The following is a 27,314-nucleotide window of genomic DNA, read 5'->3' as shown; positions in this document are numbered from 1 at the left end:
CAGTGATGGATGTGTAATAACAACTTCTTTCTAATTCCAGTCTCAGTAAACTGTCAAAAAGATTTTAGTTCCTCAGTCCTCTGGTTTACCTTAAATACCAGCTTCAGGAGTTCTTCTTAAATACCTCCTTCTGTTTCACCTTGTCTCCCTCTGAATAAGGGCATTATTATCATAGTCTGGATTCTTTTTGTTAATGTATGTGAAAACTCATTAATAGAATTCTCAGAAGCATCCTCTTTTGTCTAGAGTTTAAAATTGCATGTCCTTGGCCGTGCATACTGGGTGCCACAACTGCACTTGTCCGTGTGGGCTCAGAACAGCAATGGAACTCAGACAGGAAGGATGTGAAGCCTGCCAGAGGATGTTGCTGTGGCTGAGGTAACCAGTTAGACTGTGCTGCATCTGCATGTCACTGTGCTCTCTGCAGGAAGGTGGACACTGTGGGGCTGTGCATAACTTATTTGTCTGGCACATCACTGCTTGAGGGCCGTGACTGTAACCACATCGGGCCTCCAACACCCAACCACGTGCATACTGCCTGTAGTAGTGGTGTTCTCTGGTGTATGTTTCTTGGGCAGGACCTGGGGGCAGACAGCTGCAGAGAGCGGGTGGCAGTGAACTCTCAGAGGCTCTGATGCCACAGTGTTTGTTTCCCTGCTAGCTGGGAGCAGTAGCGCTCACAGGCAGGTGCTGCTGCCGCCGCAGGGCTGCAGCCCTGATCCCACAAGCAGTGTTCAGAAGAGCTGTGCGGGGTGACGTGCTATGATGGGATTCACTGGAGGGTGTCTGCTTGTCAGCCAAGGCCACACCACCTCCACACCCAAACCCTGAATTGGGGCCTCAGTTCTGATTCGGAGACAACTCCAGGAACAAACTCACCAACAGTTTTCAAGCTGACAAGCAGGAATTCTTTCTTGCTGCACCAGGAGACACGGGGGATAGCTCCTCCTAAAGTGTGTCCCCATACTGCTCCACAAGCCATGCTTATATAGTCCCTAGGCATACATACATATTCATGAAGCTACGTATGGATTACATCATTATCCAGAAAGTTTCCTGCATGCGTACAGAATTGTGGTGCTGGTCTCTGTGGGTCGGTTACTTCTTCCAACAATCTTCATAACCAGCTTAATTAACATTACGGACATAGCAATCATCCTGTCCTTCTACTTATCAGTTAGTTTAAGTGTGCCCACCCTGAACATCTGCTAGTCCCAGATACTCCCCATCCCCAGGTCCTGTTTTTGTGTTCTGCTTTTCATACACTTCTTGTACCAAGGTCCCAAGGACCTGTTTAAGGGTCAACTACCTTCAAGCATCACAGTTATTTTCTTTACAAAGCCACCAAACTTTACGTTACTTAGAACTGATTACATTGTGCTTTTATGCCTCCTTGTCTCAGTTCCCTGCCAGCCCCAGGCTGTTGGCACAACTCATCTACAGACTAAAACAGAGGCAGGCAGACACCCGTCCCACAGGGTTCCCTGGTCCTGCTGTCTATGCAGTGCCCTGTGGGGAAGGAAGAGGCTGACCTTCAGCCCCAGCAGCAGCCATCAAAGCAGGACAGTGATGAGTTTCTCCCACAGGACCTGCGGGCTGAGGCCCATGGCTGTGTATCACGGCATGTCACGTGTTGTTGGGGGCACAGATACCCAGCTAGGCTCCTGCCCATGGATCATCAGCATCCAGTCTTGCACAGGGGCATGGTGCACATCTGTGGAGGGTCACTCATCAGCCCACAGTGGGTTCTCTTACAGCCCACTGCTTCATGGCATCTAGGTCAGAGAAGGAGGGCACAGGAACATCCCCACAATACCAGCAGGTGCCCCGTCTGCAACACTGCATCCTATTCCCATCGCATTTCCTTGTAGTGCAGAGCCAGTTAGAGACTTGTGCCACTGCTTCCTAGCAGCCTCCAGTCAACATTCTTTGAGCATAAGGCATGCTGGGGCAGTCACACCCTCCACAGCACTGCTTACCTCTTTCCCTTGGGAAGCAGCAGGCACGTGGCTGTGCTCCCTCTGAGCCTTCTCTCCATCTGGCTTCTAGGCATGTCCCAATGTGGCACATGGTGATCGGGGCCATCCAACTGTCTCAGCTGGGCCCTGAGGTCCAAGTACACAGGACTAAGCAGGTGATTGTTCACAAACTCTACACCAACATCTCAGAGGGGAACGACATCACCTTGCTGGAATTGGACCAGCCTGTCCAGTGCAGCGACTATGTTCAGCTTGCCTGTGTGCCCAGTGCCTCACTGGCAGTGTCCCAGCTGACAGACTGCCACACCAGCAGATGGGGTTTGATGAATGCAAGCTGTGAGTTCCCAAAAAGCACTCATGTCCCCAGAGCAAGCTTGGCACACCAGGGGCATGGGCCAGGCTCCGCGGTATCAGAGATGAGGGGCAAACATCAGGGATGTGTGCCTCAAGAGATGGGCCTGACCCACTGTGGTGAGCAAGGCAGAAGGGAAAGATGGGTCCAATGCCTCTCAAGGGGCAAAGCCATGTGTTAGGGAAAGGGCTCACTCAGACAGGGCAGGAAAACTGTCACAAGGTGCTGGGTGTTATTTCCTTTCTGTGCTAACAGCAGAAGAAACTGTTGATATCCTGCAGGAGGCCAAGGTCCAACTCACTGAGGAGGTATCAAGGGGCCATAGGCACAACTTATGCGCCGGGTACCCACAAGGCAGAATAGACTCGTGCCAGGTAGGAGTGTGCAACAGGTCAGCAACCCCAGCAGCACATGCAGCCCAAACAGAGCCCAGCACATGCTTTGCCTGGCAAGTCACCTCCCACCCGGGGTCCCCAACACTGCTGGGGTTCCCTCCCCTCTCCCATCTGCAGCTGCTTGCCCCGTGCCCCCCTCATCCCAGGGTACTCTGCCATGGAACCCCTCCAGTGCTCCTGGCAGCCCAGATCCAGTTCCCAATCCTGGAACATCCGTCTTCACACCCCCAGGATCCCCGTGCAGAGATGAGGGAGAGCCCAACCTCACAGCCCCACAGCACCCTCCAGACAAGGTTCTGTAGGCTCTGGCACCTGAGCAGAGCCTCTGTGCAGTGAATGCAGCTCTGTGAGAGAAGGAGCCAGCCTTAGTGCTGCCCGTGGCCACCAGCAGCACCCTCATCCTCTCTCCCGCTGCAGGGTGACAGCCGTGGTCCTCTCACAGGCAAAGGTAACAATTCTGACTACTGCTGGGTTGTGGGAGTCACCAGCTGGGGGAAAGGCTGCGTGAGAGCACAACTGCCAGGAGTCTACACCTCCATCAGCACTGTATGAGTGGATCCTCGGACAGATGGAACTGCACCCAGGGACAACAGCTAATCCAACACTACAGCCAATCCAACACTACAGCCAATCCAACACTACAGCCAATCCACACTACAGCCAGTCTTCACCTCACCTCCTACTCACAGGCCAAGGCCAAAGCCAAAACCAAAGTCAAGACCAACACAATCAGGCACCATTAATTCCTGCCCATTTCCACATCAGAAGCTGGTGGAACTCCTCACTCAGGTACAGGAGCTCCTGAAGGCCCTAAAGGAAAAAAGGCCTTCAGCAGCAGGATGAACAGGAGCCAGGGTAGGCTGCAATGTACCACAGCCATTTCCTTCTGGGGCAATGCATGCTGATTCAAAGACAGCCTCAATGTCAAAGGCCTGTTCCATCTTTCCATGCTCTTCATAATTCAGATAAACATTGATGTTAAGTTGTTCCTGAAATAAAATTACTTGTTTCCACAGCTAACTTTGCTTTGGTCTAATTCAGTCTCCTGTGCAAGGCAAGCACTTCCATTTCCAGCACCTGCAAAATGAGGCTGCAGGCAGTTAACTCAGGCACAGAGAAGTGGTCTCCCAAAGGGGCTGAAACGTTGCCTGCTCAGAGAGGAGGCTGCTCACAGCCTATATGGGATGAGTAAGACTGGCCCATCAAGACTAGGAAAAGGGTAGGAAAAAACGATGTGCCATGGAGGCAACGTTGGGTGTTTGCATTAAAGCACACAAGCTCATGTTTAGGGCCTGGCGTAAGCCTTAGCCAACTGAACTGACTGGGGGACCAGCCACGATGAGAAATTGCTGGCCACAGCAAACAGAGTTAAAGCTGTCAGGAGTTACAGTGCAGTCAATGCTCCCATTGCTACCCTCAGGTAATGCCATGCCAACCTTTGGCTTACCTTTAGTTTTTGTTGTTACGCTTTCCCCCACTGGTAAGTCCTCTCAAGGAGCCCTGTCAGTTTACAAGCAAAGATGCATTTTCCCATCACGACAGGTGGATTCCATCAGGCCACAGCATACCTTGTGTTTTGAAGACTCCCATGGTTACAGAAAAGAAGGTTCTTGTGGAGACATCAGTCCTGGAGCCAGCTATTGATGTCTTGGGCATTGCTGTTTCTTCCAATGTCTCTCCCGATTGCTAGGACAATTGAAGAAAATACTACCTATGCTGCTCAATTTTTATCATTCTTCCCAGGACTGTGAAACATCTTTTGATCAACCTTGGACTTCTTATAGCAACATCATTAGTACCCATTTGAAAGAGCCAGAATGGCTAATAATCCAAAGACTGTACTAAGTTTGTCAGTTGTCCGATGAAATCCCTGATGACAGCCCCAGGGAGGCAGCAAACTGGTGAAAAGGTCTGGCCTGCAGATGGGCTTCTCCACCTGCTCAGGAGTCATCTGTGAGCATAAATCATTGTTGTTCCTTCTCAGCACTGGTCTTTCTGCAGCTGTTGTTGCATGAAGTCACTTGATCTGAGCTCAGTGAGAGCACTTGCATAGGTTCCTCCTCCTCCTCAGCATGCACTATGTCTACCATCCCCAGAGCCTCATACCTACTCTGTAAAGGTGGCCAGGAGGGTAAGGAGAGGTTCCTCCTACAGCTCCATGCAATAACCTACTTCTGCTCTGCCCTGACCCTTGTAACACTGCCTTGCCTCTGGCACAGAGAGATCTTGGACCTGCCTCAATAGTTGCTGTGCAGAATTGGCTTGTGCATACCAGAGATGGCAGAGTACAGCTCCACAGGTCTTGTTTTACTGAAGTGGCTTTCACTATTGAAGTGCTATTTCCCTCTTTTGTCATAGCAGTAAAAGCTGAAAAAGGCTGAGGAAGAGGTGAGACAGAGGAAAAAGGTAATCTCCAGAGGCATTCAAATAATATGAAGAAACAGAGCTTCTCCTATCAGCGTACACAAAAGTGACCTACAGTCCCACGATGGTCTTGTAAAAGGTATGATACAGCAGCTCTATACCCTTCAGCAGACCTTACATGACAATAAGATACAAATTTCACCAGAAAAATAATCTTTATTATATATACATGTCCCAAAAAGCTATAGGCAAAGTATTTGGTCTCTCAATTTTCTATAGTTGAGGAAGTCCACACAGATAGTCAAGGGTAGTGCACAAATGGATATGTAATGCCAGTGTTCTGGACCTGCCAGAAATCCAGTTATTTTACCATGATGAAATCATCTCAGCCTCAAACAGGCTTTGTTTACTGGCTAGAGAAATCTTACTTTACCAGCAACATGAGAAGCATTACCTCTTTCCCATGGGAAAAAAACATGACTGTTAATACTATAGTAAGAGGCAAATAGAATCCTAGCAAGTACTCTGAACAGAATGACCACTTGGTCTCTTGACAGGGAACTTGACTGGAGCTATCTTCCTTGCATTCAGCATTCTCCCCTTGGAACAGGGTGGTCTGAATTCCAGGACATATTCAAGAGTTCTTCAGAAAAGACAGCTTTCCATGTATCCTATAAGATCAAGTCCATTTACATCAGTTTGTTTTAGATCCAATGACCAGCACCAGCTTTCTACAACAGGCTTTTCCTAATGCAGAGATGTCAGAAGGTTTTTAAATTGCAGTCCCCTCCTCAGCATAGGGAAAACAGCTTATTTCTGGAGCTTCTGCTTTTGGTTTGGGCCCACATTCCACATTACAGAACCCTTAAACACAGCCGGTACAGCTTTAATCTTGTGGCAAGGGTTCAATGGATTAGAATGCTAGAGTATGGCTGCTCTGATTTCAAGAGGTATGCAAGCACCTTCCATCATGAGAGGTGCACAAATGCTGTAACTGGCAAAGTCATTAATTTGGAGCTAAAAAGATTTTTCCTATTCCTTTTCAATAGCAAAGTTACTGGTGTTATTTTACAAGCTTGTCAGGGCAGACACATGACTGCTTCTAAATGGAATGCTCAGCAGGTCTGGATATATTAATTTTGGCCTTTTTTCAACAGGAGATGCAACTAAGCAGGAATCACAGTTTTGCAATTCATATTCCTTAACGTGTCCATAACTTGCTCAGGATATGCATTTTAAGCAGCACTGAGCCACGGAGCAAACCTAAGGGATGGAAGAGAGAGAAGAAGCTGCTCTTCCTTGTACCTAGCTGCAGGGTTTCCCCAGCCCAACTCACTGACCAGTCTAAGAGCAGGAAGGTTCTGCAGTTCCTAGAAGTGCTGTAGTACTGCAGCAACTTAGGAATATTTTTCTTATTACTACCACAGCACAATACTATCTAAAATGAGTGGTGCTACCTCCAGGTACAGGAACAAATGCTATCCTTGAAGCCTGTAGCATGAGGACCCTGGCTTAGAAAACATACCACTCATTTAAAACACCGAAGGAATGGCATATGTCCTGGAAACAGATCCCAAGCATCAGCCCTGGCTGCTGCATACTTGGACAGCAACCAACCTAGGCGCAAGGTGCTGGGTGCAGCTGCTCCTTACGGGCTGACTTGGAAAAAGAAGGCAGTTGAGTGAAGTGCTACCATGTCAATATAGAATGCAAGCCCTCATTACAAGGAGGGTTGTGGCTCCAGAAAAGCTGTTATTCCTGTTCATAGGTGGCCTGTAAAGCACAGGAAGAGAAGGACATGGAGAGCAAGCAGATACGTGGCCACTAGCAGAGGCAAGCGTGTCCGAGAACAGAAGAGAGAGCGTAACAGGCGTCGTAGTCCAAGGATATTCCGAGTCTGGAAGAATAAAAGAGAGACCAGTCAGTACCAGGAACGGATATGTCCCCAGCTGCCTTCACACAGAGCTCCCCAGACCATGAAGGTTAATGAGAATGAAACTTCCCAAACCTGTTCCACTGTCAGATTTGACCTCTAGAGCAAACCCTCTGTGAAATATTCCCCTTCCCCTCTCTCTGCAGGTTTCTCATGAACCAGCTTTCTCCAGTTCTGCTTGAGAAAAGGCAGCAGAATGCAGAACATCTCCCTTTAACATTTGGTCTCTATGAATTTATAGGCCCTCCGAGTGAAATATAAACAAATGGATCAATGGTACTTCTCTGCTAGAGCCTCGAGCTACTAGGAATCTGTCCTAAAAGAACAAAATTATTTGCTGTTTCACACTTGCAGTGAAAGGACTTCTGAAGCTGTTGAACCAGCTGTTGTAGAGTGACTTTACCTACAGGGGCTCTTCCAGGAGTCAGTGTAACATCAACTGGCAAAGTTCCAGTAGAAAAAAAACCAACTGTCTATTCTTGTCACAAACCCCAAGCATGAGCACAGAACAGCATCCAGTTATGGATGGCTCTTGTCATAATTCTGCTGCTGCTGCTCTTGAAAGCATCACCCCCAAATCTTGGAGAAACCAGAGGGCAAACTCTTAAGCAGGGCTTCATCTTTAGCAAAACAGGACAGGTTACTGCCAGGCTGTCATCCAGCAGTGAAAAAGCAGCTCCCCACTTCAGCTTCCAGGTTAACTGATGCAGGTTTGAAAGACCATGAGTGAGAAAAGTATGAGATGGTTGCTAAACAAAAGGGCAGATTATCCAGACATTACAGATGCATGGCCAGTAACACATACATTTGTTATGCATAAGATTGCATACTGTTTGCACAGACTTTGCCTATTTGCTCATCACTGAGGCCTTGCATATTCTTACAAGGAACACAGGACCATGTTTTAGGCACAGACAATGCTGGCCTACACTTTAGTGAGCCCTGAAATTTAGTCTGTTATGCAGACTGTAGCACAGACATGGTAAGAACAACATGTGGCTTTTAGCTTGATAACCAGAGCAAGATGAGCAGAAACCTGCACAAACCCTAAGGTTACATGTGCCTACAGGAGGGTTTAGCTGCTACACATTCAGAGTTTTCAGTTCACATTTTCTTGCATCAGCCAAGGCTTACATCACTGACAGCTGTGGATGTAAATTCTTACTTTGCTGTAATTATTATCCATGGAGTCAATCAGCAAGGAATGCTCTTGACTTGGAGTCATATCAAGGCTATCACTTAAGGAAGATGTCCACTCACTTGACTGCAACCTGGCACAAAAAAAACATTAAATGAGATTGAAGTTCTTGTGATATCCCAAACCAACACTCCAGACAAGCTTAGGAAAGGAGGTATTTCTTCAAACAGAAACCAATCATTGCAAGCTATCTGTGGCCTCACTTGACAAGAACTGGTACTGTTTGCTGCTATGCAGCTATGTTTGCTGCATAGGAGGACTGGGTGATCCTCCTTTCTCCACCAGGATACTGGTGAAACCATGACAAAGAAGGCATATTGCTCAGTGCCAGCCACTTCCTGTCTCTAGTCAGAGGGAAGAGTAAAACTTCCATCTGCATGATGTGCAGATTATCATTCCTCTCCAGTAGGACAGCTCAGCTGCTGGCAGCAGAGTTCTCCCTAATTCATATCCTGTCACTTCAACCCATTGCTCTTTTGGTGCAGTTTGGCTTGGTTTATTTTTAACTTTTTTGTCTTTCAGAAATTTCAAGCTCTTTAACTTAACTGAGGTCTCTGTGTTCTACTGGGGGGCTCCAAGTGAAATTTCATAGTGTGTGACTTGAAAGAAACCAGGGCAGATGATTTAACTGTATATTTTTAATTCTATGAAATTATTTTGGAAACCAGTTCTGGTCCCAGTAGTGCTGGTTCTTGCTAACTATTTTTCTAGTAACAGATATTCAAGATGGATAAGATACTATTAAATGATGGAATGCAGAAGCAGCACTGTCAAATCTTCAGGCTAGCTTTAATCAGTGAATTGAAACCAGTTGTAGGAGGCTTACATAGACTTTAATGCTAGAAAAGGCTACACTTGTCTGAGTCATGTAATGATCACCAGGGAACCAGGGCCTAGAAATCTTCCACATACCATTTTCCTTCTGAATAAGCATGTGCCAGAAGAAGGCCATTGCTTTCATGTAAAAGACTCCAATAGCGAGGTTTATTTTAATTTGCACAGCACAAGTGCCTACATTCAAGTTACATGATAAAACCCACTTTTAGAGTCAATGAGGAGAAACAGGCATTTCTAATATGTGCCTCACTGCATCCTCATCCTAACATCTAGTGTAGGTCAGGTTCCTTTTCTCTGCTGAGTATAACGGCATCTGTCAAGTAACTGTATTCTGGGTATTAAATGGCAAGGCTTTGCTAACAGGGAGTTGCAAGGCAGAGTTGTGTGGCAGAAGGCATGAAGTGCCCTGCACCAGTCACACCTAGCTCGGCGATGTGTGATGCCTTACTGTGTGCCAAAACTACAACCAGAGGAGCATATGGTGCTCCTGCTCAAACGTATTTAACAAAGGGTAGCGACTGGGAAGGAGGAAATGGGTAAGAAACAAGAAGCAGCATTGATAAGTCACTACTACTGATCCCAGCCTCCTATGCTGCCCTTTGCCTCACAAAAGGGACAGAGCGCAATGTGCAGTGCAAACAAAGGGGCACCAGAAAGGGGAGAGGAAAGGTGTCTAAGCTGAGTTGAGCTTGGGAAAGGCAGGGAGGGGGAAGTGTTTGTCCCAAGTGTTTCATTGTTTCTTGATACTGAAATTAATTAGAAGTTTATGTTAATTAGCAATAATTAAAATTGAGTGACATTCTTCAAGTCCAGACTGTTTTGCCCATGACACACAGGTGCTTACTGAGGAGACAGATCCCCTGGAAGTATGAAAACTCCTCTTGCCTGTACCCAATTCCCAGTCTCCAAAATATATTTTCCAGTATTTAACTCACTGAAAAAGCTGGCATCTCATTCCTAGTCAGAATTTGTCTTAATGCCTAGTCAGTTGTCTCATTCTATCTTTGTCTACAACTGACAGATAGGCTGAACATCAGGAAACACGTCTTTTTTTTTAATGTAAGGGTGACTGAGCACTGGCACAAGCTGCTCAGGATGACTGTGAAGTCTTCATCCTTGGAGATACTAAGAAGCCATCTGGACATGGTCCTGGGCAACTGACTCTAGATAGCCCTGCTTGAGCAGGGGCACTGGACAGGATGACCTCCAGAGGTCCCTTCCAACCTCAGCCATTCTGTCAGAGACATGGTATAGTCATTTCTATGCTCCCAGTGACACTCAACAGTAGGATGTAATGCAGTGCTAGATGAACACAGAGCTAGGATCAGCATACTGCTATGGTGACACTTCCTGTTTGCCCAGGCTCCCTCACCTCCTGATCTGATCCTGTGCTGCAGACAGTGCCTCCTCCACAGCAAGACGACGGTCCCGTTCTTCCTCCAGCTGCTCCTCCAAATACCTCATATCCTGCTTTGTACTGCTATGTAAACGTTCTGTTTCAGACAACCTGTTAGAAAATAACCAAGCATACACCAAAAAAGGACTAATCCGTACACCATACTGTTTCTATTATATTCATCTATGCAGGATGTGAAAAGACTCCAATTCCCTTCCATTTCACAGAAGACTTAATAATCTTTTATTAATATATCTCATAAAATCATAGAATCAATGAGGTTGGAAAAAACCTTTAAGATCATCAAGTCCAACCTTTACCCGAGGACTGCCAAGGCCACCAATAACCCATGTCACTAAGGGCCTCATCTACACATTTCTTGAATGCTTCAGGGAACAGTGGAATTTGAGTTATTTGGAAAGCAAGAGAAGCTTCTGTGTCACATCAAGAAGGTGTTCTTTGGCTCTGCCATCCATGGCCCCACCTCCTAAAAGTTATTTTTAAAGGGTATGAGTAATCATGTAGTAGATCTTAGTTCCAGAAGGTTACAAGGAATCATTGCTAGGTCTTAATTCCAGACACTCTCAAGCTAACAGCCTTGAGACCAGGACCACTGATATACTTCAGCAGTTAATGAAGACCCAGCCCATCAGATCAAAGACAATCATTTGGCTGGTGCTGGTCAAATGAAACTGCTGCTGCATATTGTCTCTTCATTTTTTCATTTTCATCCATCCAAAGAGATGGATGAAGCCTTGGGAGACACGGTCTAGGGTGAGGCATCCGTGCCCATGGCAGGGGAGTTGGAACTAGATGATCTCAAGGTCTTTTCCAACCCAAAAAATTCTATGATTCTATGACTAATGACAGCTGTCATGTAATATATAACAGTCCCTCCACTTCCACAAGGCCCTAGTGTGGAAATAGGTTTTTCCAATATTCAGACAGTAACAGAAACATGCTCATCACTAGTCCAAAGACTTCTATCAGGACTAACACCTCCCACTCCTGTTTTCTCAGGCATTCTTTACCTCAGCTGCAACTCCTGCAGTTCTGGTGTGTAACTGCCTCTCTGAGGCTCATTCTTTTCTTGAGGTGCTCCTGGAGCAGCATCTGTTGCAAACAGCTCCTGAAAGAAAGCATGAACGTATGGCAGATAGATAGCACTGAATGAAGAGGACAGAAAGTAGGTGCAATGCTGCCCAGTTAGTGAAGCCATTTGCAGTAAGCTTTCCCCTCCCTTGCACCACAAAGACCACCCTTACCATGCTCTTGTCCGCAGACTGCAGCTCCTGGAGCTGCCTCTCAAGCGCCAAGCAGCGGTTTAGAACCTCACTGTAGCGCTGATGGCTCTCACAGATATTCCGACTGCTACCACGCAACTGGAGAGAGAGAGCATTTTTCTCCTCAAAGACCTGAGATAGCTGAGAAGAGAAAACAACTGCTGAGTAAAGAACTCATTTTTTTGTGAAAGCAAAATTGTTCTTTGTGTGAGGGTAAGAATTATATTGAGAACATGGGAACTGCCCCACTGCATGTTACTAAGGTCCAACAGTAGCTTGGATTAAGGTTTCCAGAAAGGAGTCTCAAAACATCAACACAATATACAGAACATAAATCTTTCCTAAATCCCACCTAAATCGTTCAGAAATATAATCAATAAATTATGATTTTATATTCTTATTTTCTCCTTGAATGCAACTCTCTGAAGATGGATAAATTCTGAGTTTTCCATTTCATTGGGGGAATTGGACTGCTTTGTCTAAGAATAATAATGGCAACACATGGATGCTTTAGTTGCTGCTCAGTTGCACTTACCCTGATCAAGGCCTTTTCAGTCTCTCATGCTGTTAGTGAGAAGGGGCATGAAAAGCCAGGAAGGAGCAGAAATAGAACACCTGACCAAAACTAGCAAACAGGATATTCCTTACCACAGTACGTCATGCTTGGGATAGAAACTGGGGGAAGTTGGTCAGGAGCTGATCGCTACTTGGGTCAGGACGGGTATCAGCCTGTTCTTGTATGGGAGATGCTCCAGCTCTCGTGGCCTCCTCTGGGCTTGCTCCAACAGCTCCATGTCCTTTTTACACCAGAACTGCACACAATACTCCAAGTGGGGCCCCATGAGAGCAGAGTAGAGGGGCAGGATCACCTCCTTTGACCTGCTGGTCATGCTACTGGTGATGCAGCCCAGCACACAGGTGGTTTCTGGGCTGTGTACGCACACTGAAGCCAGCTCATGTTCAGTTTCTCATTAACCAGCACCCCCAAATCCTTCTCCTCAGGCCTTCTCTCAATGCATTCTCCACCCAGCCTGTATTTGTCCTTGGGACTGCCTCAACCCAGCTGCAGGACCTTGCACTTTGTCTTGTTGAACTTCATAAGGTTTGCATTGGCCCACCTCTCCAGCCTGTCCAGGTCCCTCTGGATGGCATTCCTTCCCTTCGACATGTCAAAAAGCGTGTTCAGGTTTTATTTAAGGTTAAACAACTATTTAAGAATAAAAAATCCATGCCATCAACAGAATGGATTGATGGGCTGAGGCCAACTGTATGAGGTTCAACAAGATGAAGTGCCAGGTCCTGCACTTAGGCCATAACCCCATGCAGCACTCCGAACTTGGGGAAGAGTGGCTGGAAAGCTTCCTGGCAGAAAAGGACCCAGGGGTATTAGTTGACAATGGCTGAATGAGCTGACAGTTGTTTCCTGGTGGCCAAGAAGGCCAGTAGCATCCTGGCTTGCATCAGAAATTGTGTGCCCAGCAGGCCCCTTGTGCTCAGCACTGGTGAGTGGCACCTTGAATCCTGTGTTCAGTTTTGGGTCCCTCACTACAAGGACATTAAGGTGTTGAAGCACCTCCAGAGAAGAGCAGCAAAGCTGGTGAAGGGTCTAGAGAACAAGTCTTATGAGGAACAGCTGACTGGAACTGAATTTGATTAGTCTGAAGAAAAGGAAGCTAAGGAAAGACCTTACTGCTCTCTACAACTACCTGAAAGGAGGTTGCAATGAGGTGGGGGTCAGACTCTTCTCTCAAGTAACAAGTCATTGGACAAGGTGAAACAGCCTCAAGTTGCACCAGGGGAAGTCAGACTGCATATTAGGAAACATTTCTTCACCAAAAGGGTTATCAAGCATTGGAACAGCCTGCCCAGGGTAGTGGGTAAGTCACCATCCTTGGAGGTATTTATAAGACCTGTAGATGTGGCATGTAGGGACATGGTTTAGTGGTGTTATTTGGCTGTGTTAGGTTAATGGTTGGACTCCGTAATCTTACAGGTCTTTTCCAAATTAAATGATTCTAAAATGGATAGAGAAATGGGAAGGGGTCCAAGGAAAAGGCTGCTGAGATCACTGAGAGATTGGAGCAGATGATGCCTGTAAGAGCTGGCCTGCTTTAGTCTGCTAAAGAGAACATGCTAAAGGGTCATTTTACAATAGCTTACAATGAAATTAAAGGGAATCATAAAGCTGACAAAGCCAACTTCTTGAAAGAGGCAGAAAATACTGTAATGGGTCACAGCCACAGACTGTTGTTCAGAAGAGTCAGAATAAACATTAAGAAAAATATTTGTGTTAAAAGTGTACAATAGTATTGGACAAAGGTCCAGTGTGGTTCTGGAATCCCTATTTTTTCACCACACAGCCAGGCAAAGTCATGGCTGACCTGATCTAATATTTGTGACAGTGCTGCTTTGAGCATCAGAATGATGTATTAGATCATCTTCCAACTAATATTTCTGATTTTGTGTTACTTCACTAAATGTCCACAAGAACAGATTCATTCCTGCTACCCAAGCCCTATTCAAGCCTACCTTCCTCCCCATACTCCTTATCCCAGACTGCAAGCAGGTATAAAATGTAATCAGTACCTTGCTGTTTAACTGATGAATTCTGAGCTCTTTTTGGTGCAGTTCTTTCAGGCTGTCATTTAACTGGGCCTGGAGATGTTTTGTCTCTGTTTCAAGGCTTGAGAAGTCCCCTCTCAGAGTTTCTGAAGAAATCTGCCAGGGAAAGAACAATACTGCACACGTGACAACCCACTCCTGTATTCGTCCTTTCTGCTTAGTATTTCAAGGTCAAAGCCCAACATTATTCCTGGTACTTTATCTGCTCAAGCAAAATAGCAAATGGGGAATAAACAGAAATATCCTAAAAGCCCTCTGAAAATCCAAACAATTAGGAAAGATCACTGAACTTGCAATAGGAGATACGAACATACATAATAACAACATACAATAGGAATCTGGCCTGGTTCCAGCTGGGATAGAGTTAATTTTCTTCCTAGTAGCTGGTGCAGTTCTGCATTTTGGCTCTAGTCTGAGAATAACACTGGTAACACACCAGTGGTTTAGTTGTTGCTCCGTAGCAATTGCCAAGGACTTTTCAATCTCTTGTGCTCTGCCAGTGAGGAGGGGCACAAGAAGCTGGGAGGAAGCAGACACAGGACACCTGACCTGAACTAGCCAAAGGGATATTCCACACCACAGCTCATAATGCCCAGTATAGAAACTGGGGGGAGTTAGCCAGAAGGGGCCAGTCACTGCTTGGGAATGAGCTGGGCATCAGTTAGCAGGTGGTGAGTAATTGTATTGTGCACCACTTGTTTATTCCTTCCTTTTTCTTATAATTTCCTATAATTATTGTTATTTTACTTTTTATTTCAATTATTAAACTGATTTTATTTCATTCTCCTCCCCATCCAACTGAGGGTGAGAGGGAAGAATTGTGCAAATGGCTGCACAGAGCTTAGTTACTGGCTGGGCTTAAAACATGCCAATCCTTCTCAAAAGTTGTCTTAAAACTGTCTACAATACAGGAAGGAGGAAAAAAAGCATTCATGTGAGAAAAAGAATAAGAATGAGAAAAAGAAAAACAAACAGAAAAAATCAAAGCAATGTCCACACTGCTCTCATTCAACACAGACTAAAAGGTTCCAGCACAAACACATTGTCCTGGAAAGCATCACATGAACATTGTTTCAGCTTTTTCTTTGCATACAGACACATGTGTGTCAAAGGGATAAGGGAGGATTTCCTCTTTCCCCCACTGACACAAAAGCTTCTTACTAGGACATTACAGATGTGGGCAGGAGAGTTCTTTCCTTGCTCATAAGATAATGGTATTATTGTACATGCAGCAGGCAAGTGCCCTTCCCCAGACCAAGCAAAATACTCAACATACTACACTGAACTTTCAGCACTGTGATACAGGGGAAAGAAGACAGAAAGTGCAATGTTCAATCTTCAGCTTCTCTGGGCTTAAGTTAGGATTGTAGATCTCCATCACAGTAAAAAAAGCACTAAAAATTCAATAGTAAACTTACAAATTACAAAGTGACATTGAAAGGAGAACCAAACCAGAAGATCTTAGTTTCAAACACAGTGCAAAAGGTGGTTCTAAAATAGCCAGAAAGACCTGAGAATTCCACACTGCTTAGAAGAACCTAAGGTGTCTAGGAAGCCCTGTCTCTCCTACTCTCTTGAAACATTAGGAACCATAAGCTAAGGGAAGAGCACATAAGCATATGCCAGAGTTTTCTAAAGGTTTTCAATTATTCAGGTTGCACTGTTGTGATAGTCCTTTGAGGCCACATAACAAAATCCAATACTGTGGTCTGTACGAGCTGAATACAAGCAACACACACTACTTTGGCTGAATTTCAAGCTTCACATTTCAATGCAATGAAGGGTCTGTGTATTTCCACCCACCTTTGTTTGGTACTGCTCCTCTACAGCTTGAGACTTGTTGAGGGGCAGTCCCACTTCTTGCATAATTCTTTGTAAATGGCTCAGTTGCTTGTCTTTTTCTGCTATGACCATCAGGTATTGCTCCTTTATGCTGCTCTTCTGCTTTTCCCAGGTAGTTTTCTCTTGTCTGTCCACACAAAAGAAAATCACCAGGAAGTTACAAGTATCACTTACGATATCCCAGTATTGATTTGATTCTATTTCCTATGATCACCCCATGCCATAAAATAAGTTTTATAACTAAACCAAACCAAACCAAGCCACTTAAGCACAGGAACCTTAAAAGCAGGTTTAGGGAAGCATTCTATATTTGCTCAACACTGCAGATTGTTCAACACTCACACTTTTGGTATTCCTGGACACTGTTGTGATCTTCCTGCAAAGATAGCTTTGTGAAGCAGGTCACTGACAATGCCACTTGTCATCACAACATTATCACTGCTTCAGTCAGATACACACCAGGACCATAGCATGGATCTCAATATGCAAGCTTGAAGCCTTAGCTTATTTACACTGTAGAAGCTAGACAGGAAATAAATCTCCTGATAAAAATCAGAAGATAATTAAAATTTGTGAGCTGCTTCAAACTTCACAAGATCTGAAGTGTAGTTTGAGAGTCAGATCAGCGGCAGGGGGAGGGTGCACTACAGGATACACAAGCCCTGTATCTTGCCACAAAAAAACCTCTCACCCCTTTCACTACAGGTTCAGTCATTCTTAGATGGATCTCTGAAGTACCCAAAAGGAATTCTTTCTTGTTTTTTAGAATACAGCATATTTGTCTGACTAGGTTTAGTCCAGCCAGAGATGACAATTTACTAGACTTGAATTACAGACGTTTTTAAAAATAGAAAACATAAAACAAGTGAAACAAAGGATTAGACAGTCATAAAAAATTACCATTTTCTTATCAATGGTATCAATGGGATAATAAGTGGTGTTCATTATCAGCTTGGAATGGAGAGTTTTGTAATTACACACATAAGCTCCAATACAAGAAACAGCCCAAGTTTCCTCTCAAACAGATGATACTGGCCACCACTGGATGAAGGAAATAAAAACTAAAAGATCATTGATCTATTTCTCACAGGCTTTTCCTTCTAATACATTGGGCTGTAATCCTTCACCCTAAGACTGAGGCAAAAGCTGAACAAGGAAAACACATAAATACATGCCCAATCCTGAACAGGACAGTGGTTTCCTGATAGATGACACAGGCAAACCAAGGTTCTCAAAGCTTTCTTTGCCTTCTGCCCACAACTGCTCTTGGAGTAGAAAGAAATGGTTTGCAGAGAATGATGCATGAACTGGAGGAGGAAAAATGTCAGATGGCAACAGAGAACAGTAAAGCAAGTTCAGAAAAGCAAAAGGAATTTGTATCACTGAGGCAGTGATCAGACAACTCTCACCTAAGCTGATGTATCTCCTGCTGGTAGGAAATACTTTCTTGCTTCAGCTGTTCTTGGAGACAATGCTGTTTATCTGCCTCTTGCTGGTATTCCTGCAGTTGTGCTTTTAAGTGAGAATTTTCAGCTGATTCTACCCCAACCAGGATATATTGCTGTTGCAGATTCTTCAACTCTCTTACCTTTAAAGGTAAATATAAAAAAATTAATTAAAGGGAAATATTAGAGTGTGACAACTGAGCAAGCAGCTAGGATTATAAGTATTTCAGAGTATTTCTCACTGTGGCAGCTGGAGAAAGAGAAGTGACATTCAGACGACAGAGAAACTAGACACTGAGTCAGTGATTACAGCACCCTACTAAAAACTGTTCAGAAAAAACAACCAAAACCAACCCCCAAATCTTCAAAGAATTCTATTGTTAATGAGATTTAACATCCTGTCCTGGTTTCGGCCAAGGGGTATTCCATACCAAATCATGTCATGCTCGGGGTAGAAACCAGGAGGAGTTACTCAGAAGGGACCAATCGCTGCTTGTGCCAGGCTGGGTATCAGTCAGCAGATGCTGAGCAATTGTATTGTGCATCACTGCCGGTTGGTTGGTTTTTTTCTTCCCTTTTCTAGTTTTATATTCTCTCCCCTTGTTATCTCCCTTATCATTATCATCATGAGTAGTATATTGTACTTTAGTTATTAAACTGTTCTCATCTCAACCTGCACATGTTACATTCTCCTGATCCTCCTCCTCATCCAGTCCCAGGGTGAGTGAATGGCTGCTGGTGCCGAGGTACCAGCTGGGGTTAAACCACGACACATACATTAACAAAAAGAATCCAGCATAGTGAGGCAACTCAATTCCCTTTGGAAGGTCACAGTGACTGGGAGAGGTTCCTGAAGACTGGAGGAAAGCGAATGTCATCCCTACCTACAAAAGGGCAAGAAGGAGGAATTGAAGAACTGCAGGCTGGTGAGCCTCATCTCCATCCCTGGAAAGGTGATGTAGCAACTAATTCTGGAAATCACTTCCAGATACATGAGAAAACTGGTGCACAGAGAAGCTGCAGAACGTCCACAAACGGAGATAATAGAAATCTGACTCTATGCTGTCCTGAGCAACCTATTCCAGCTGACCTTGTTTTGAGCAGGACAGTGGAATAGAACATCTCCAGAAGTCCCCTCCAACCTCAATTATTTTGTGACTTTGTGAAAACAAATATCTGTTTCACACTGCAAATAAGCAATCTAAGTGTGCTAAATTTTAAGATCTGAAGATCCAAATCTCCTATGGCACTTTAAGTAAGAGCAAGAAGTGAGAACAAGGACTTACTACTCTGTCTCTGTCATTCTGCAAGGAGGACAGTGCCTTCTTAAGACTTTGCACTTCTGAAAGAGTGGTGGAAGTGGTCCCTTCTGCTTTTTGCTTTGCTTCTTCAATCTTACGTGTTTTCAATTCATTCAGCAGATGGTCTCGCTCATTCTGCAGGCTTGCCATAGCCTTGGAGAAAGATTTGACTTGGTTGGAAGAACTTTCCAGTTCTGAAGACAAATGGAAGAGCTCATCATTTTTCACGCTGAGCTTCTGATTAAGTTTCTCAATCTCAGCCAAAAGACCTCTTTCATCAGTGGCTTTCTGCAGTTCTGCCAGCTCAGACCTTGCTGCATCTCGGTCCCTGGCAGTGCAATGTTGCTCCTCTTGTAGCTCAGCCACCTCTTTCTGAAGATTTTGCACGAGAGTCTTTTGTTTCTCTAAATCTGCAGAGTATTTCTGTTTCAAAACATTAAGCTCTTCATTGGCCTGGTCCCGGCTATCCTGAAGAGAGCTCATGGACTTCCCAAAAGACTGAATTTGAGCTCTGAGATCTTTGTTTTCATCTGTGACAGCAAGAAGTTTCTGTTCCATTTCCATCAAATCCCGTGCCAACTCTGCCACTCTCTCTTCTGCTGTTTCTGTTTCATTCCTCATTATCCCTGCATCATGATGTAAGTGCTTCAATTCCTTCCGAAGCTTGTCCTCAGCCTCTCCTACTTTCTTGGCTGCATCCCTTTGAACAGATACTAGTTCTGCCTCAAGTTCTGTTATCCTTTTATGAGAGAGGGAAAGCTTATGACTCAGCTCTTGTGCCTCTTCCTCTCGGACCTTCAGTTGTGCTTGATACTCCATGATAGCACTACCCTCGCGTAATGCTGTCACCTCATTTTGCACCTGAGACAGAGAGGATGTAAGGGTTTCAATCTCTTGCAACATACTGACTTTATCTTCTCTTAAAGCTTCCATGCACTTCCTGAGATCATCCTGAATATGCTCAGACTCTTTCAGTTGTATTTCTATGATTGCCTTCTCCTTTTCCAGAGTCTGGCTCCGCTGAAGCTGTGTTTTGAGAAGTTGTTTCTGTTGGGAGTCCTTTATTGAAATCACTTGGTTCAGGTCTTCTCTATACCTCACCAGTTCTGCATTCAGCTTGGCATTCTCAGAGTTTAGGTCATCCATCTGGTTATGAAAACTTCTGATTTCTTCCTTAAGCTTATTGTTTTCAGCAGCCGCCTCTTGAATTAACTGGTCTTTTTCCAAGATTATAGTAAGATGACGTTCCTCAAGTTGCTTGTAGTCTCTCAGAATGCGGTCTCTGTCATCTTGTAAAGATAACATGGACTTAGTGAAAGAGTCCAGTTGTGCCTTCTGCTGCTTGCTTTCTTCTCTGCTTATTTTCATCTTTTCAGTGAGACAGTCGAGTTTGTCAAGAAATTTGTTCTTCTCATTTTCCAGGGTTTTTTTATCTTCTTCCTCCTTACTTAGTCTATTCTCCAACTCATTAATTTCTTCAGAATGTAGCTGCTGTAATTCAGAGACAGCAGCCATAACTGCTTCCTCCTTGGCAGACAGCAAACTAATGATCTTTAGATCTTTGGCACTAATTTCTTCATGTAGCTTATTGGTTAGATCCTTGGAAGCTTTCAGATCACCCTCAAGCTGTTCACAGGTGAATCTGAAATTCTGGATACTGGTCTCTTGTTGCTTGATCATGCTCCCCAGCTCTTCTCTGACTGATTCACATTTGGTGAAAGAATTCTGTAAGTCAGCAAGCTGATCTCTTAAGCTACTGATTTCTGACTCCAGTTTTTGCTGTTCATTTTGAGATTCGCTGTACAGTTTTTGAGACCCTTCAAGCTGAGTCAAAAGCTCCTTTTTTTCCTCCTCTAACATTTCACATGTTTTTTGATGATGCCGAATCTCCTTCCTGGATTCAGACTCCCAGTCTTTCTTGTTCCCTTCCAGCCTACAAACAGAGATGAGAAAGTTGCAAATCAATAAAGCATCTCAGTATCCAAAACCACAGTAAATTTTCATTGATTATACTGATTTAAAAAAGCCACAAAACTATTTTTACTTTAAGCAAGCAAGCTGACAACATCTAGGTGATTCATTTTTCCTCAACTTGAAACTCAAGGCATCTTTCCTATTCTGACTACAGTAATGTCTAAAAGGGGTAGTGCTAGGGGAATATATCTTAAAAGTGGTCCAGTGAGATAAATCTTTATATCAATATTGGAGAAATGGAGGAGGTTAAGCACTGAATGTTACCACCTCCTTCTCATTAAAATTCTTTTCTGTCATCCATTGCAGCTAACAAATAAACAAATTCCAATGAAATTACTGTTGTCATATGCTTGATGTTCATTTCATGGTCCAGCATGCTAATATACAGTATTTTGATCACAAACTTTATAGAACAATTTTACTCATGTAAGAACAGTTTAGGTTTTGAGTTTTTGAAATTCCCAGATGCACATTTTCCCCTCAAAATCTGCTTTGGGATTAAACTATAATTATGTATCTCAATGCTCTCTTGACCTGCCAAGTTTAACCTCTGAAAGCAGCAACTCTACACAAAAGAATCTATTTCCAGGTTGAGATTAATAAAGGCTCCAAATGGTATTTGGATGGCTGCTGCTTGTCATAGAGAATAGATTTAACATAGGTACTACCTTTCTCCTTGTACAGACAACAACTACATAGTAACTTCCTAAAATATAACTCCAAACCTCTTTTCCATCCAAACATAAGTGATCCAGGAGATAAGCTTTATGCTTATGGCTTTAGCAGGAAGATGAATGCCTAAGATGGTGAGTGGAATTAATTAGTTTTGCCAATCATGTGTCACTTTTAGCATATTTACATACTCCAGATTCTTTCTGGTATACTGCAAAAGGAAATGGTATTCCCACCTCGCGTATGGTTGCTGCCTTGTCAAAAGGAAATACAAGAATACTAGCTGAGTAATTGTCACTTTCTTTACCTGGATATATGAGTCTGAAGTTCTTCCACATGTAAGGTCATCTGCTTCATCTGGTCCTTTAGAGCAACACAGATTTCCTCTTTTGAACGTATTTCTTCCTCCTTCTTTTGAATTGTTTCAGTGAATTTCTTCTCCCATGTTTTTGATTCATTTATTACTCTATCCCTGTCATCCTGAAGGGAAGACATACTTCTGGTGAAGGCCGCAAGCTGGGCTAGTGTTTTGTTTAGGTTGCCTTCCAGCTGCTTGGCCTCCTGATCCTTTGTCTTCAAAGAGTTTTGAAGATCACCAACAGTTATTTCCAGGTAGTTTTTCTCCCTCTGCAAAGCTGCCAGCTTTTCTTCCATGCTTTTAACCTCCTTTGAGTGGTTGTCTTTTTCCTGCTCCAGTCTTCTCTCAAAGTCTTCATCTTTTTTCTTCATTTGACTTTTAATATTCTCCTTGTTTGCCTGCAACTCTTCTTTCACTTTGGCACTCTCTGCTAGAACCCTTGCAGCCTCACTCTGGGTGTCATCCAGTACTACTCTGCAGAGAGCAAGTTCTGCCTGGGCTTTCTTGGTGTCTTCAACTGCTTCAGCTAAAGTCTTTTTGGCTGCTTCTACCTCTTTCTGAGACTCACTCTGCAGAAATTCCAGAGCTTTAACAGTTCTTTCTAAACTACTGTTCTTTTCTTGGCTTTTAATACAGTCCTTCTGCAGCTGCTTAATCTCCTGCTGTTTCTGTTTCAGCAGTTCCTGAAGCTCCCTTACGTATGTGCTGCTGTCTCCCCTCCAACTGCATTTTAGCTTTTCTACAAATTCCTTTTGCTTTTCTGAACTTGCTTTACTGTTCTCTGTTGCCATCTGATGTTTTTCCTCCTCCAGTTCATGCATCATTCTCTGCAAACCCTGAAGCTCATGATGCAGTTGCTCATTTTTGATCTGCAAGTCTTTTGCATCCTGCTGATAGTTTCCAATACTCCCATTAAGTTCTGCCAGCTGATTCATGAGCCTTTCTTCCAAATCATCCTTCTCAGCCTCTAGTGTGTCCTTCAATTCTGTCATCTTGATGAGGTCTTCTTTGGTTTTTTGGACTGTTTGTTCCATCTTTGCAACTGTGTTCTGAAGAGCATTCAATTCATGGACCTTCTCTTCCATTTGGGTCTCTAAAGCCTTTTTCTCACCTGCTAAAGTCTCAGCCCACATGTGGATGTCATCCAGCTGTTGCTCTGAAGCCTTCCTATTATCTTCTAGTTCCGTGATTCGCTTTGTAAGCTCAGCTATCTGCTGTATGTAGATACCAAGATCTTCACAAGGACTACTACCTCCAAATGCATTTTGTCCCAGCTCTGCAGTAGAAGACTCTGGTCTAAAACTTATGTCCACTTGATTTTCAGTCCTCACCATTGGTGGTGCTGTGACAATTGCCTCATTTGTTTCTTCCTCTGTTGTCTTCTGAGAAACATATTTGTCTACCAGTTCTCTGCTTTCCTTCAGCTTAGATTCTGCTAACTCTAAGTGATGCTTTAAGTCTGTGATCTCTTGATTAAGAGACTTCTTTTCAGCCATTACTGTCTCAAGCTGAGCAGAAAGAGACTGGTAATCCCTCCTAGAGCTCTCCAGATCTTCTTTCAGGTTAGAATCTGTAACAACATCTACAGTCCTGTGTGGCTCTCCATCTGTAAAATGCATCTCTGCTCTAAGCTTCTCATTCTCCTCCTCTAGTTCCAGGATCTTTTGCTGCTTTGATTTTGCAAATTTCCTCATTTTCTCCTTCATTCCATCAATTTCCTGTCCAGCTTCCTGTAGCTGCTTATCTGTTTCTTCTTTTTTTGCTTCAACACTTTTCAACTTAATGAATATTTCCTGTTTTTCCTGCCTAACAGTTTCCAAAACACGCTGAATCCGCTCAGCCTCATTACTCACATTCTCATAGGACTGCAGGAGAGTTTCATATTCTTTCTGAAGCTCCCTGTATTTCTCATGCCACTCAGAATTCTCAGCAGCTTGTAAGCATTTCAAGGATTCCATCTCCTTCTCCAGCTTCTCTTTCTCTGAAACAACTTTATCCAGAGTAAATGTCAGGTTTTTACAGCATCCATCAAGATTCTGATTTTCTGTAAGTACTTTATCAACTTCTGCAATAAGTTTTTCTCGCTGTTCAGTGAGGCCAGCTAACTTTTCTGTCAACGTATCTCTTTCTTTAACATGGCCACATATTTGGCTTTCCGTATCTGTCAACTTGACATGAAGATTTTCAATAGTAGTTTTTGCATTAGCCAGCTCCTCTTTTAGAGATCTGCTCTCCTTTAGTGCCTCTTTTCTAGAGATAAGCGCAGCTTGCAACTTTCTCTGCATTTGATTCTTCTGTTCAGCTGCTTCTGCACTGGCATCTTGCTTCTCCTGAATTTCAAGTAACTCTCTTTGCAGTCGCTTGCTTTGTTCCTCATGTACCTGAGCTTGAGTTTCCAATTGACTACTTAGTCTCTTGACTGAATCCTCTTTTTCCAGCAACTGTGCCTGCACATGACTGAGAGCCTCACTTTTCTCCCTTAACTGCAAGTGAAGAAATTCAATTTCTTCATCCCTCTGGTGTGTAAGTGTTTTCAGGTCTTCCAGACTCCCTTCTCTAGAAATTTTTGCTCGAGTCTCCTCTAGTTCTGCCTGAAGATTTGCTGCTTTAGCCTCAGCTTGGTCAGAGATTCTCTTCAGCCTTTCTATCTCCAGAAACAACTGTGCTGTGTGTTCTTGCAAGTGAAAGACTAATTCTGATTTGCAAGCAAGTTCACTTTGCATACAGCTAAGACTATATTCCAATTCTTCCTTCTTCATCCACAAGTTTTCAAGTTTTTCCTCTTCCCCAGAAACACCTACAACTTGTACAAGCCTGTTATCTGTTGTGTTTTCTGTTTCTGTGCATGAAGACTCCAACTCTCCTGGATTTAAAAGAATACTCTCTCTTGATCCTTTCTGTTCTTGGAGTTGTCTGAGCTGAGCTTGGATGCTTTCCTTCTCCCTGCTTTGCTTATCAAATTGTTCTTGTAGGATGTTGTAATCATCTCTCTGCTGTTTCAGCTGTTCCCTGTGATGCCTGTCTTTCTCTTGAGCTTTTTTTATAGTGTCTTTGCGAGATGCCAGAGCTTCCTGAAGTTTTTTTTGAAGTTGTTCTTTTTCTTGTTCAAGAGCTGAAATTCTCTCTTTCAGAGCAGACTTTTGGTTTTCTTCAAGATTTATAACTTCTGAAGTATTTTTTTCATTTTCTTCATTATCTTTTGGGCTTTCATTGGTTTCAACAACTTTGTCAGCAATCGTCTGACTCCCCATGATTCCATCTTTAATTGGAACAGTATCTGTCCTACCTTGCAAGCTTTGCCTCATCTCCTCAATCATTGCCTGTAATTGTGCTTCAGTTGTTTCTTTATCTTGCAGGTCCTTCCGGATGCTCTGCAGCTCAGATTCCTTTTCAGAAAGCAGCTGAATTAGATACTCTTCACTGGGCTGGCTTCCAAGATTCACTTCTCTGCCTATCATGCTTGTTGAACTTTCTTCCCCTTCAGCTGCTTGAGCCACTGAGGGTTCTGATTCATGTTCTCGTTGCAACTGTACTAATTCATTCTCCAGTTTGTTAACCTTCTTCAGAAGCTCCTTCCGGTTAGCAAGTGCTGCTTGCAGCTTCCGCTTTACTTGCTCATTTTCTTTTTTCAGGAGTTCAACTTTATTTACCAGCAACTCAGTGTCTTTACATGCTGCCTCTGTCTCATACTGGTGCTCAGATGTCCCACAAATCAGATACGTATCTTTTGCTTCTCTGTTTTCGTCTTTTTCTTCCTTATACGTTAGTAATAGACTTGTTTGCTCTTTCAGACTCTTCAGCTCATTTGCTAGAGAAAATTTCTCTTCATTCAGCAGAACCATTTTCTCAGACATGCTAACACTGATCTCCGCCATCTGTTGGTCTTTTTCCAGCAAGGCTTTTTGCAGGTTCTCTATAGTCCTGGTATGTTCAGCAACAAGCTGTTCCAGGCTTGCTGCTTCTTGCCCCTTTGAGGCTAAGTTTTGGTAAAGTTCTTTTACCTCAGCTGTACTCTTCCTCAAAAGCTGTTCTAGATCAAGTACTTCACATTCCTTCCTCTCAATCTGGCTTCTCAGATCTTTTAGTTGCATGTCCTGGTCAGAAAGCTGAAGTTGTGCTTCATCCAAGTCATTTTGCAAAGCTTCAATTTTTATCTCCTTGGACTTAAATTCATTTCTAAGGCTCTGGATTTGTTCTCTGAGAAGACTGCTTTGACTGTCCGACAGCCTCTGCTTTTCTGAAAGAGCTAGACTGTCCTCAAGCTTCCTCACTTGTTCTTTTAGTTCTGTTACGGTAGAAAGTTCCTTCATCTGACACAGGAGCTGATCTCGTTCTTCAGTCAAAACACAAAATGCACTGTCAGACTCCTCTATTTTTTTCCTGTATTCCTCAGCCAACTGGTTTAGCCTATTTATTTCTGCATCTTTTTCTCCTCGATCTTTCTTATAGGATTCTTCTGATTTCTGCACAATTATTTGCAGTTCACTAATTTGTCTTTGCAACCTGAACAGTTCTTCAGATTGAGAGATGCCACGCTCTGGATCTGCTGTAGAATCTTGCATTGCCTCATTCTCTTCTCTGCAGGGGACAGTACTCCCCTGGGGCACTTCCTGAAGAACAATTCTGTTTTCCTGAAGCACACCAACTTCTGTTTCTCCCAGTAATGAGCGACTGCCAAATTCATTTTGTGTATCTGAAGCTTCTTGTTCTTCCCTCTCAAGAAGCTGTGTCTGGGAACTACCTTCCAGCTGGTCAGCTGCTTTTCCTGGTCCGTTATCTGTAGAAGTTAAATCATCTGGGCCCTTGAGCTGCCTTTTCAGAAAGTTAATTTCTTCTTGGGCTTCTTTCAGTTCTAGCAGCAAAACTGACAGTTCTTTCTGTTTCTCTGCAGCAAGATACTCTAGAATTTCACGTGGACAACTTCCCTCAGCAAACTGCTCACTTCCGGTGGGAAAGGCATCTGTTCTTGTCTAAAAGAAAGTAATAAGTTTCAGTTTTCCTTTGAATCCTGTGAAATGGTCACTTCTGGAAGTATCTGCATTCCCATTTAATTTAAGGATACCCTTTCTTGAGCTGGCTATTGAAATGAATTGTAGCCTCACTAATAACAGGTGGACTTGTCAGGTCATTTCTGTTCATTTCAGTTCTGAAGCTGCAGCATGAAAGATTCTGGCTCTAGAATTAGACCGTAACTATAACTTCCTATGCCATTACTTCCCATTCTCTCTTGATTACAAGACAGTATGATTCTGAAGTGTTTCAAGTCTGCTGCGATTCTCAAGAGCCCTCCTGTGTACTTATCCAGCCACATTTTCCTGGCATCCTATCCATAGTCTCTGAATGAGGAGGTATTGCTCCCCATT

General features: G+C 43.8%; 1 protein-coding gene and 1 pseudogene across 1 annotated transcript in view; one reads left to right on the top strand and one right to left on the bottom strand.

Moving 5' to 3' along the window:
* The first annotated feature begins 1,623 nt into the window (after positions 1-1,623).
* On the top strand, positions 1,624-3,569 carry LOC101872989 (acrosin-like; annotated as a pseudogene).
* A 1,633-nt stretch (positions 3,570-5,202) lies between these two features.
* LOC101871378 (golgin subfamily B member 1) overlaps positions 5,203-27,314 on the bottom strand; it is a 45,981-nt gene continuing 23,869 nt past the window's right edge. The window contains exons 12-21 of the mRNA XM_013130721.3: positions 21,901-26,921; positions 18,933-20,880; positions 17,611-17,789; positions 16,163-16,328; positions 14,324-14,455; positions 11,720-11,878; positions 11,486-11,583; positions 10,431-10,565; positions 8,189-8,294; positions 5,203-6,987 (exon numbers count right to left, since the gene is read on the bottom strand). Of these exons, the coding sequence (XP_012986175.2) occupies positions 6,853-6,987; positions 8,189-8,294; positions 10,431-10,565; positions 11,486-11,583; positions 11,720-11,878; positions 14,324-14,455; positions 16,163-16,328; positions 17,611-17,789; positions 18,933-20,880; positions 21,901-26,921 (8,079 nt within the window). The 3' untranslated portion in view covers positions 5,203-6,852. The remainder of the gene's footprint in view (positions 6,988-8,188; positions 8,295-10,430; positions 10,566-11,485; positions 11,584-11,719; positions 11,879-14,323; positions 14,456-16,162; positions 16,329-17,610; positions 17,790-18,932; positions 20,881-21,900; positions 26,922-27,314) is intronic.

The sequence above is a fragment of the Melopsittacus undulatus genome, chromosome 5 (genome assembly GCF_012275295.1).
Source record: "Melopsittacus undulatus isolate bMelUnd1 chromosome 5, bMelUnd1.mat.Z, whole genome shotgun sequence".
Classification (NCBI taxonomy): domain Eukaryota; kingdom Metazoa; phylum Chordata; class Aves; order Psittaciformes; family Psittaculidae; genus Melopsittacus; species Melopsittacus undulatus.
Note: the sequence above shows the minus strand (reverse complement) of the source record. Positions and strands in the feature narration are given on the sequence as shown.